At 42.1% G+C, this 12,416-nt stretch overlaps 1 protein-coding gene across 1 annotated transcript in view; it reads right to left on the bottom strand.

Annotated features, from left to right (window-relative positions):
- cfap221 (cilia and flagella associated protein 221) overlaps positions 1–12,416 on the bottom strand; it is a 39,519-nt gene that overhangs the window by 4,394 nt on the left and 22,709 nt on the right. The window contains exons 12-21 of the mRNA XM_037696730.1: positions 11,619–11,703; positions 8,864–8,953; positions 7,696–7,791; positions 6,758–6,845; positions 6,574–6,644; positions 5,006–5,083; positions 1,033–1,140; positions 577–699; positions 412–497; positions 251–339 (exon numbers count right to left, since the gene is read on the bottom strand). Of these exons, the coding sequence (XP_037552658.1) occupies positions 251–339; positions 412–497; positions 577–699; positions 1,033–1,140; positions 5,006–5,083; positions 6,574–6,644; positions 6,758–6,845; positions 7,696–7,791; positions 8,864–8,953; positions 11,619–11,703 (914 nt within the window). The remainder of the gene's footprint in view (positions 1–250; positions 340–411; positions 498–576; positions 700–1,032; positions 1,141–5,005; positions 5,084–6,573; positions 6,645–6,757; positions 6,846–7,695; positions 7,792–8,863; positions 8,954–11,618; positions 11,704–12,416) is intronic.

Here is a 12,416-nt window from a genome sequence, read left to right as displayed (position 1 = left end):
ATGTTTAGCTACATCTACTAGTATGTTTAGCTACATCTACTAGTATGTTTAGCTACATCTACTAACATATTTAGCTAGCATGTTTAGCTACATCTACTAGCATGTTTAGCTACATCTACTAGCATGTTTAGCTACATCTACTAGCATAGTTAGACATTTTCCTGTCTGACAGGAAGTTGTACCCATAATCATTTAGACAGTAGAGCCCCAGGAACAAGGTGGATTGGTTTGACTAAAAGAAACTGCAAACCTTGGAAGGAAATTACCTCCAGATCAAGGAACGTCTGAACTGTCCTCACTCTCCTCGAGGTGCTCGTCTCGGGTTCAGGGTACTTGTACCTGCACAAAAGGAAGCAACAGAATGAACGTGTTCAAGGTCAGGGAGAGTTTAAGATAGTTGTGTGGTGTTACTTGGGTATAGGGCAGAAGTGGAAGTCTGGATCGCACTCGAGGTATTTAGGTGTTGGTTTGTAGGTTTGAAGACCCGGGGCTGGGTTCTAAAGCACAACATGAGAGTAAAACATGTTCGTAACGTGTCGAGGAGCGTTCGATTTAACAAAGAGGTAATCAGATTACAAAGATCCTGAGAGGGTTTGCTGGGAACGGTCTCAGTAGAGCGTCAGGAGCTTTGAAGGAGAACTTGTCTTCATCTTCTAATTTCAGCTCCGCTCTTCTCAAGTCGACGGGCTCCAACTCTTCCTGAAAAGTGAGTACAGTAACTATGAGGGAGGGAGGGAGTTGTCATGACGACCTGTGGGGTTCACTCTGTCTTTTTACAGTAAAATAAAGTCTATAAAACATCTGGTGGTTGGATTTTGATCTACAAGAACTGTGCATCTCTCGCAAAACAATGTGGACACCTGTGGCTTGTAGGCAAGTTCAGCTTATGTATGTACATTTTTTAAATATGTATACTTTTTAATTTAGTGGGTGCGGCTTATATTCAGGTGCGCTCAATAGTACAGAAATTATTCAAAACAGTTTCACAGTAAATATTAAATAAAATCCTCGGTGCGGATGCGGATTGTTTACCGGCGGTCCAGAGCGAAGAGGCCTGGCCAGAGTTGCAGGGATGTAGTTCTCAAATGCATCCAAGGACGACACGGGTTCGTAACCCATCAACTTGTAGCGCTGGGGAACCTGGAGAACAGAGAACACGCCTGGAACGTTAAAACTCAGGAGGTGAACCCATGTGAAGATGGAGCGAGGAGCGAGGAGCGAGGAGCTTCGAAGCGTGTTCAGAATGTCCTGGGAAAACGAAGCTACACGTTAGGGGCTTCACGTTGATGTGAAACACGGTCACGTCTGAAAAGATCCGATATTTACAAACTCTTACGTTTCAAACTGTATCTTTCTCCAGCTTGACATTAATTCGGCTCCTACTGTTGAAAAAGCTTATTTCTATTTCCTGCCTCTTCAACCTTTCCAACTCTTGGAACACACACACAAAAAACATTTTTAGTTTTATGTCGCAGCTCCGATTGACTTGGTAGTAGCTAGGGCTGGGCGATGTATCGCAAGTTTTTTAACGTAAGAGAGCTAAAATGGCTCTACCACAACCATGGAGTATTATTAGACTTGAAAATCAGTGTAGTTCTTTGTGTCACGTCTGCGCTGCCAACTGCATGCAGCCACTCCTCCTCCCTCACTGAATACTCCCCCCGGTGGAGGGAAGTTTAGCACATCAAGTAAACAAAGGAGAGGATATCAAAGAGCAGCTTAGCTGCTCAGCAAAAAGAAAAACCGTGGCTGTTATTTGGAGATGGTTCGGATTTAAATTGTCAGATGAGCAGCAGAAAAATGTTTTCTGGAGACGATGCAGAAAACAAGTCCCGACAAAAGGTCGGCACTACGACCCTTTTGCACCGTTCAAAGCAGCGCTGTAAGTGAAGATGCAGCTGCAGCTCCGACTGACTTCAGCCTCCTTCCCTGAAACAAACCACAGGTCAAAACTCATTTAGCCGTGATGTGCCTTACGTAGGCCTGTCATGATTACACATTTTGCTGGGTGATTAATTGTTTTAGAAATTATCGCAATAAATGATATTGTTTGAAATTTGACAATAATTAGTAATTATTGTCAAATGTAAGAAGAAATGTTTAATTTGTTTTGTGTGTAGTACCTTTTTTTGACCACTGGATGGCAGTATAAGACTGTTTGAACTGAAGGATGGATAGTGAGGGAGCGAGCAGCGTGTCTCTAAGAAAAATGGGAGGGAGTCCCCTTGACGTGACATGGGCTGTCTCTCTTCGGTTTTCAAAATGGCGGACGTTCGGTGTGGTTTGAGCTCTTTAGCATTTTTCACACAAAGCTTTTAATAAAAAAGTCAGTAAACAAGTTCTCAGCTTCTTTTTGCAGAGAAAAGCAACTTTTTACACAAAGACACGAGTTTCAACCGTGAATTTTGGAGCTTCGACAAGATGGAGGTTTTTTCCTGAGGTTGGCCTGTTAGCTTAGCTCGTAGCTTAGCTGCTTTTAATGATCCAAAAACATGATTTTGGACGGTTAAAATGGATTTTAAAGAGAAAAGAGAAAGGGAGGGGGTCAGTGAAGAACACCGGAGTTGATCCTTTTGTCATCCGGTGTCTTCAATAGAAAGAGAGAGACACGAAGAAACGATAAAGCAGATAAATTAAAATTATCCACCTCATTTTCATTTATCATGCGATAAATGGGTAGGAAAAGTGAGAAGTAGCGCAACAGTAATAAAGCAGCAGCTTATCATATCGCTAAAGACACGGCCTCAGTCTCAACTGTGGAACAACATAGCTAAAGTTAGCCATCTTGTTAGCGGCTTTAGCGATATGATAAGCCACTGCTTTATTAATGTCGTGCTACCTCTCACTGTAAGACTTGAAAATCCGTGTAGTTCTATAAAAGTGCCTGTGTGACAATTGGGACAAAGCTTTGACTCAAATATATTTTTGTTACTTTACAGAAAGAAAAAATATATAGAAATATATAACTTAAATCGCGATTTATCTTAAAAAATGATTAAGATATTAATTTTGGTACATATCGCCCAGGACTAGTAGTAGCTGAGAGTCGTTCCCAACTCAAACTCAGAGCATGTCATGAGATCAAGGTTTGACCAAAATGGTGATAACTTCATCTTTTCTTAACATGAGATAATCTTAGTTTCACACTTCTGCTGCCGTTAGGTTAAAGTGACGGGGCTCGTTTTGGAGGGCAGTGGGAGCGGTTACAGCCTACACAAGATGAGGTCAGTGAACAAGGCCAGGCTGATTCTGGCAGATCCTGATCATCACTCCATGGTGAGTTCAGGTTGCTTCCATCTGGATGCAGGTATCTGCTGCCCAGATGTAGAACGAACAGACTGAAAAACTCATTCATCCCTGTAGTGCTCAGGCTTCTCAGTGAACAGTGATGATTTATGTTCCGTTACTTTACTGTCTCCATGTCTTGTCTAGTGCGGAGGTTCTGCGTGCCGACTGACTGTGAAACTAATTGCTCCTTGGGGATAATGAAGATTCTTGAATTTGAACAGTAAGATTCTGCCATGAACGGAGGTGGGCGAGTGAGAGAGGAATGGAGCCTGAGATCGACAGACGGATTGGTGCAGCTTTTGCAGTATTGCAGGCATTGTGCCAGTCCGTTGTGGTGAAGCAGTCTACATTCCTACCTCCACATATGATCACGTATTCTGACAGTGACCGAAAGAATGAGATCGCAGATACGAACCGTATAAACGATTTTACTCCACAGGGTAGCTGGACTCTCCCTTAGAGACAGGGTGAGAAGTTCAGTTATCCTGGAGAGACTCGAAGTAGAACCTCTGCTCCTCCACAGCCAGAGGAGCCAGTTGAGGTTAAGACAGCTGGTAAGGGTGGACCCTGGACGTGTCCATGTCCAACTGGGAGGACACGCTGTAGAGACTATGTCTCTGGGCTGGACTGGAAACTCCTTAGAGTCCTCCGAGAAGATGTGGCTGTGGAAAGAGATGTCTGGGCCTCCATGTTCAAGTTGCTGCTCCCGCGACCCGATTCAGAAACAATTTGAAGATGATGGATACAGATGGAGGATGGATAGACAGATGAGGAGGGATAGACAGATGGAGAATAAACAGATGAAAAATAGACAGACGGATAGAGAGATGGAGGATGGATGCAGATGGATGATGGATAGAGAGATGAAGGATGGGTAGACAGATGATGATAGATGGAAGAAGGGTAGATGGATAGACAGATGGATAGAGAGATAACAGATAGACAGATGGATGATGGATGTATAGACAGATGGATGATGGATGCAGATGAATGATGATGTATAGACAGATGGATGATGGATGCAGATGGATGTAGACAGATGGATGATGTATACAGCTGGATGATGGATGCAGATGGATGTAGACAGATGGATGCAGATGGATGTAGACAGATGGATGATGGATGCAGATGGATGTAGACAGATGGATGATGGATGCAGATGGATGTAGACAGATGGATGATGGATGTAGACAGATGGATGATGGATGCAGATGGATGTAGACAGATGGAGGATGGATGCAGATGGATGTATACAGATGGAGGATGGATGCAGATGGATGTATACAGATGGATGATGGATGGAACATTAAAAACATCTTGTTACTGTGAACTGCATTTTATTTCATTTATTGTTGTGGTTTTGATGTAAAATTGTATATTTTTGCTGTTTAATCTGGTAAATAAAAACAGAAGTTGACCCTAAAGCGACATAAAGAGTTGAAAGAATAACTCTAAGGATAATTGAATTTAAAAAATAAAGGAAGGACACTGAGGCTGGTTTCTGAGGGGACTCGTCTTTCCCGACTACAAGTGAAGCTGAGGACATCTTGCTGTCCGTCTCTGTGAAGGACTCTGTGTGAGCGGTGCGTTCACTGCCCTTCAATAAATTGTTCGTTCCATGTGATTATGTTGTTAGGTCCAGAGCAGCTTCTGGTACAAACCCAGTGATTCGGGAGTTATTTATATCAAAAGAGTAAGTCCGGTGGTAAATACGTACTTCAAGCTTCAAGAAAGGAACGCGTCTCGTCACCTTCACCTCCAATGGCACTTCAAATTCATCCAAATTCTCGGGAGCCTGGAAATATCAAGAAGACTACTAATGAAATCCTGAAACCCATAGCTAGGCTCTACAATACGGCCTACAACAAACTTCCCTGCTGGACTCATCACTGTACTGCTCTTTCTTCTTCTTCTGCTCGAACTTTTTAAAATTATGTTCTACGCAGCTTGACATGAGCTACATGTCTCTCAAGTTAGCAAGCTAGCGTTTAGCTAACCCAACATAGGCTATTGCCTTGTAAACTTTATCCAGAACAATAAATCTAACGTCGAGATAAAATACATCAGTGTCAGTCATCTTTGGCGTATTCAATGGAATGCATAGTTTGTTTAAAATCTTTACTTCTCTGCAAACAATTAAAAAAAAACACGTTTCTGCACTTACACTGTTTCAACAGTAAAGAGGGAAGGGCATTTCTTCGTTTAGTTTATATTTTTGCACAACGCGCATTAGGAAGACTGTGTGACTGTGAGACTATAGCATGGATCTGATTGGATTAGCTTTAGGATCGCCAACAGCTGTGCTAAATAAACAATTTTGGCGATAGCCAACATTTCCATATCGGTCAGGCTCTATAAAGCACAATGACAATTATTACTTCTGATGTTTGAACTTTTTTCTTCTAATAAAAGAAAACGGTTGAAGCTGATACTCAAGGACTTTCAGCTATCTTTTGTCTAGGGATGCACGATATTGGATTTTTGGCCGATATCCGACATGCTAAAACTTATTTGGACGATGATCGACACCATTACAGATATTCTCCCCTAGACCTCCTTACAGAGACTGCACAGCTGTCTCTGCTGTGGAATTAAAATACGACATCACTCTCTGCGTGGTCTTTGTCGGTTTGGCTGCTACCAAATGCAGATGCCAGGAAGGAGGCTGAAAATGATGCAACACTTCAACTTGGATTATGTTTAATGTCAAATTTATTCAAGACATTTTCAAGATTTTCATATTCAAGAAGCCTTTTATATCGGTGAGTTGTTTTGATGGAATGGCCCATGTCCGATATTTAACTTTATTGCTAATATCGGCCGATAATATCATGCATCCCTACTTTTGTCTAAATGAATATTTATGTACAGTTGCAGATTAAACTGTATATGGTACAAAATTACGGCACAGATACTCATAGGTTTAGTAACTTCTAAAATATGTAGAAACATCTCTGAGCGCAAGTTAAATGATATTTATGACCACAAAGTAGTTTTCTCTTCTACATCCCTTTTAATTACGACAGAACGTGTTTTGTTTCAAACATTTCAATTAAAATTCTTAATTAAACTGTTCCATTATATCAGTCTTTTACATACAAGTAAAAATACTCTTCCTGCTGAATACAGGTTTTTATATGTTGGCGACGGGGACAAATTGTGGAAATATATATATATTTCTACCTATTTGTCAAGACCTATTAAAAGCTCAAATTAAACTCCAGGCTTTGTGGGCAGCCTGGCATGTGTGCGGGTTTAGAGATGGAAGCTGCGAGCAGTACCCACCTCGTCAGAGACAATGGTAAAAGACCGTGGAAAAATTGGGTCCATGGTAAGTTTAATGACGGGCGTCTCAGCTGAAATGAACAAAAAGGTGACAAACAGAAAGTTTCTCCACATTTATAGTCATTATTTTTAAATATGATCAGGAATCTTATGGTAACATGCTAACAATGTAGACATTTCAAACCTTTCTGCACTGGCGGGGGGTTCTTCAAGCTGTCCGTCAGTGTCTTTAAGGCGGCCAGTCTCGGGTTCATGCGACACCGGATCACTATCTGCAAGAAGAGACAGACCACGAGTTCTTATTTATGATCTCACCAGAGTCCAGGTGCAACAGTTAGCTCATGATGAGGTAACGTGGAGCCGATCAGTCCACTGCAGTTACTTTTCTGTGTGTAACGGGAGCGGGGAACAGGTGGAAGAGAGCTTGGAGAGGTGGAGGACACAAAGGTGCATGACTTCAAGTACTTGGGGTCCACTGTCCAGAGAAATGGAGAGTGTGGTGAAGAGGTGAAGAAGAGAGTCCAGGCAGGACGGAGAAAAGTTTCAGGAGTTATTTGACAATATTTAAACACGGATAATTAAAAAGCAAAAATCATCAGAAAGAAGCAAAAGGATCATAACAAAATTTAACAAATACAACTCTTCCAGCAACGTTTTAGTTGTTTGATCAAGTTTTGATATATCTTTTCGCCGTTTGTTGATTTTATTAACCAAGACGGTTTACTATAAATTCAGCTTATTGCTTTTAGAATCTCATTTTACAAACACACAAGTTTTATAGAGGAATAAGGACTTTTTCATTTATATATTTATTTGACTTTCCATATAAAGATGAAGAAAAAATAGAATTTCTGTAAAAAAACAAAATAAAAACTGTCCACGTGAATCAAGTGTCTCTGGTTTGTACTTTCATGTTTAAAACATACAGACTGGACCTGGATCTGGTCGCCACGGTGATTTAAGGTATCGGTCTTTATTGCTGATGTCTCTTCGTAGCGCTCGCTCTGAACTCGAGGTCAGGACACTCGGACTTGGCTGACCTTGTTCTAATCAGCGTTTGTAGAAACAGTTTGTCAAACGTAGCCCCCCCAACACGGTCTAGCTCAAACTTTCTTGTCTTACCTGGCGAGCCGCCTGCTGAAACCGTTTGAGGGCCAGTTCTTTCTGCTCCCACGAAATACTGGTGTAGCGCTGGAAGGATGGGACTCCGTCAGGGGGCTGGAAAAAGTCAGAAAAAATACTTTAACGTGCTCGTACGACACGAAAACGTGACATTTAGAGAGAAATAACAAATATTACAGGGTTTCTGTGGTGATGAGCCAATTTTGAAGCAGAGTTTTTAATTTTTAATGCCATCGACTGATTCCTTGACTTATATTACACTTTTTAATTTGTTTTTTATTCAGCGTTTCCCCTACCATTATACAAGCGGGGCGCACCGCCCCGTCAGAGCCGAGCGCCCCGTCTACCGAAATAGAAATAATACAGTTTGGTGAATACTGAGCCTCGAAGCCAGCTCACCTTCTCACCTGTCGACCGTTTCGCCTCTGCTACTACCTCAAAGTAGCTAACCTCCATCTTTGCATCAGTCCAATCAGCCCAGACTTGATTTTTATTTATTTTACAATCAAGGCAAACCTTTTCCCATCCCGATGGTGGACGAGCAGAAAATTCCTCGTCCTCCAGCCTTTTAGCTGGAACGTGTGTTGACCCATTTTTTCTTCACCGAGTTTTAATGCTCCACTGAACCCTAAATACTGTATTACCGTACACGAGGTTTCCTCTGAAACTAAATAGTCTTCTAATCTATAATCACACAGACAAGAGTCAACAATCTGCTCCACCCACAGTCTGATCTGATTTGTCGTTTGCCTCAGCAGGCTCCGCCCACCATTTAAAATCAGATCTCTGAGTAAGCACGTTCTCTGAACGGGTCGATGAACAGAACCGTTTTAAAGGTAAGAAAACGAGTTAAACTAATCTGATGGATCTGGACTGGGGTTTAGATCACAAGCAAAGTAAAAAAATGCTTAAATACAAAAATGTTTTTAAAATTTTGTATGCACAAATAAAAAAAAACGCCGTTTGGACACTGTCTGAAGGCATTTTCACCCTTTTACTGCAACAACATATAAGCAGCTAAAGAAAACCTATTTGAACATTCTGCGTGTTGTAGCTGAAGGTTTGTTTGGGAGAGACTTCGTTTAGTTTTTTTTTCATATAATCTGCAATTCAAAATGACTGAAACATGAGCGTTAGAAGAATAGATAAATAAAAGGTAAACGGATACCTGTCCGACGTCTCGAATAACTCGTGTCGAGGAGAGTTTGGTCGTTAGGGAAGCGAAGGCCTCGGCCACTTTCTCAGCTTCTTCTTTGACCTAAAACCATCAAACGGGATAAAGGTTTGAACGATCAGTTCGTCTCAGCCGAACTGGCAGCTGCTTTGAAATTAAAACGGGTGTTGCACCATATTCCGTGACCACTGTATATTGTGACCGTAGGGGGCGTGGTTGCATTTTTACATAATACTTTGAAATATCTGATAAACGCTATCCTATTATATGACCGTCTATATTTCCATAATAGTCATGATGTTAGTGGGCAGATGTTAATTTCTGATATTTGAAGGAAAGAGGCCAACTCTCTCCTTCCTCTAAAAAAATAAAAAGTAACATCTGATCTCAAATATCACGACTATTATGGAAATATAGACGGTCACAGAATATGATGGCGTTTATCAGATATTGTGACCACACTGCAACTTATAGAAAAACATTAAATACTTGAGCCAAACTGTTTCTGCTGACGCTTTACTTCCTCTAAGGAATAAAAAGTAACATCTGACTATTATAGACATCATGAGTATTATAGACGGTCACAGAATATGATGGTGTTCATCACATATTTCAAAGTATGGTGTAAAAATGTTACAGCGCCCCCTACAGTCTCAATATACGGTGGTCACAGAATATGGTGCAACATCTGGTGCCACAAGTGTTTGTTTATTCTGAAACACAAAACAGAGCTTTAAGAGGCAGCAATACGCTTCTTACTGAGCTTCTTCTAACCGTTACTCGCTGCTTCTGCTGTAAACGGCTGTAAGATGTTTATATTAGAACTCACCTGATGATAATAATGATGAACATGACAAAATTAATGTTTGTTTACTGGATTGTTCAGAGAACCCAGCCAGAACCCTCATCAAGACGCTCAAAGCTCTTTACAACAATCTGTGCCTCATTTACCCACTCATACAGCTCTATACTAGATCTGTACAACGAGACCTCATGGATAAGGGACCATTTACTTCAAGGTCACATGGTCAAAGCTCTTGCAAACACAACAAGAGCACCACCAATGGTACGCGATACACTCCTCGATAACTTGTCAGACGAATCAAAACCCCAAGTTTGGATTCCCTCATGCCAACCCTGAACATACTGCATGTGTCTCTAAGGACTAGGACTGTGGTGGGGTGAAAGGTCAGTTCGAATGACGATGACGTCGTCCAACAGTTCAATCAAAGAACGTGCGAGAACATGAAAAGGAGCTGATTCAAATATTTTGTGATCAGAAAAGTGGACCTCACCAGAACCACTTGAGATTTCTTTAGTGGAAGTGTTCATAAGGTCCCATGTGCAGCCAAAGTCTGATGACATTTTCTATCCTAAGCAGTTGTGGAGTTGCACCTTACTGTGTCCTGTCTTATGGCTGACAGATGGGGACAACGTAAGGGACAAAGGGTTGGACATTTCTGCGTTTCCTGGATGTCAAGTTGCAGCGTAGACGAGATTTCCTCAAAGGGGTCCCTTGTGATCTTGACCTTTGACCAAATGACCTTGAAATCAATAGTCGCTCATCCGTGAGGTGTCCTGCAGTGCAGTTTGACATTTCTATGTGAAAGGGTTATCAATTTAGAGCTTGGACAGACAGTTCCATACCATAATATGTCCCAGCTTTAGATGAGGGTATAGGAAAGGCTATAACTCTGTCAGTTTTATAAATATTGAGCTGGTAGTAGATGAGTCATCTCCAACACACACCGGACATGCAACAGGAAGAACGGTATCCAGTACTGTAACGAAGCGATGACTCGTATCTCTGAGCTGATGAACTTTTTCCCCCATTTCTAACAATCAATCAGGATTCCAAAGTGGCGCTTAAGATGCTTTGACAGCTCACCCCATCATAAACACAAGAGTTCCCATAAATTACAAAAAAATGACGCTGTAAAACAAAGAGTGTGCGGCAGAGGGGGGGGGGGGTTACCTAATTTTTCTTACCTCTTTAAGGCCTTTTCTGGTGTACATACTTACCATTAGTCCTTCTGACGACCAAACCCTGGTGCTAAAAAGGAGGAACGCTATTTGTGGGTCAGGCGTTAGTACTACGGTGTGAGTTTAGGTTGGAGTTAGTTGTGTACTAGCAGTGGTCAGGGTCAGGGTCAGGGTCAGGGTTAGGGTCAGGGTTAGGGTCAGGGTTAGGGTCAGGGTCAGGCTACATGAATGAATGGAAGTCAGAGCTAGAGTCCTGAAGAGGACAGAAATAACCCCCGTGTGTGTGTTAGCATGAACCAAGAGGGGATGAGAAAGGAAGTGCTGTTAAGTGTCTGTGAGAGTTCTGTCAACTAGTCAAACAACTTTTCTGGGGACACGCATGAACCCATACTTCAAAGCTGAGTTCACTTTGGCCGAGTCCGCTGTGTTTCCACGGCAACGTGACATAATCAGTCACCTGAAAGAAGAAGCTTTCTATTTTTGTTAAGGGTGAAACTCCCGTATGTGAAGTGTGTTATGGGATTATTACGCCCAGTGTGGAATTAATGATTAACCATTAACGCCTGCGGTAAATGTGAAGTTTAATTACAAGTTGATAAAATAAAAAATAAAAAACTGCCAAGGATCAAAAAAATCAGTTCTACGACAAACGATAACTGAAGTAAAGGAACGAGCAGAACCCCCTGGGAACTCATCAAAATGTGTTGTTCTTCTAACTGAAGCAGAAGTCCATCATCTGTCGTAGCAACTGAACGGTTCAGCTCACCGTGCACTCGTGCTGAGACGTTCTTTCTGCCAGTGTCCGCAGCCGGGTTTCTTCAGACATGGGGTCCGAGCCCAGACGGACCTGCCTGTGTGCACGAATTAATCAAATTCAAAGACAAAATACAAAACTGGGCGAAATGGTCACTGTTTGGCAAAAACACGTGACAACATTTTCCCTCATTTTACATTTTTGCATAAAATTTGATCCGTCAGTGAGTGACTAAACAATGAAGTGTCAAAATATAAAAATAAAAAAAACTGCGGGCTTTAACCGTCACCTTTTATTGTCAAGAAAAATGAATGTTATTAAAGAGCTGCTTTCTTTCTTAAATACACAACTGGTTTGTTTAAGCTTTTTAAGAATGAAGAAAGGGTTCAGCGTTGGACAAGAGTTTTAGACCGACAGCGATAAAACTGTGTCTTTCTGAAATGTCCAAGAGGGCGCCCCGCGCTGTCAACAGAACCCCGCGCTGTCAACAGAACCCCGCGCTGTCAACAGAACCCAGCGCTGTCAACAGAACCCAGCGCTGTCAACAGAACCCAGCGCTGTCAACAGAACCCAGCGCTGTCAACGGAACCCAGCGCTGTCAACGGAACCCAGCACTGTCAACGGAACCCAGCACTGTCAACGGAACCCAGCGATGTCAAAAGAACCCAGCGCTGTCAACAGAACCCAGCGCTGTCAACAGAACCCAGCGCTGTCAACAGAACCCAGCGCTGTCAACAGAACCCAGCGCTGTCAACAGAACCCCGCGCTGTCAACAGAACCCAGCGCTGTCAACAGAACCCAGCGCTGTCA

This window comes from Nematolebias whitei, chromosome 23, assembly GCF_014905685.2.
Source record: "Nematolebias whitei isolate Nwh7 chromosome 23, NemWhi1, whole genome shotgun sequence".
NCBI lineage: Eukaryota > Metazoa > Chordata > Actinopteri > Cyprinodontiformes > Rivulidae > Nematolebias > Nematolebias whitei.
Note: the sequence above shows the minus strand (reverse complement) of the source record. Positions and strands in the feature narration are given on the sequence as shown.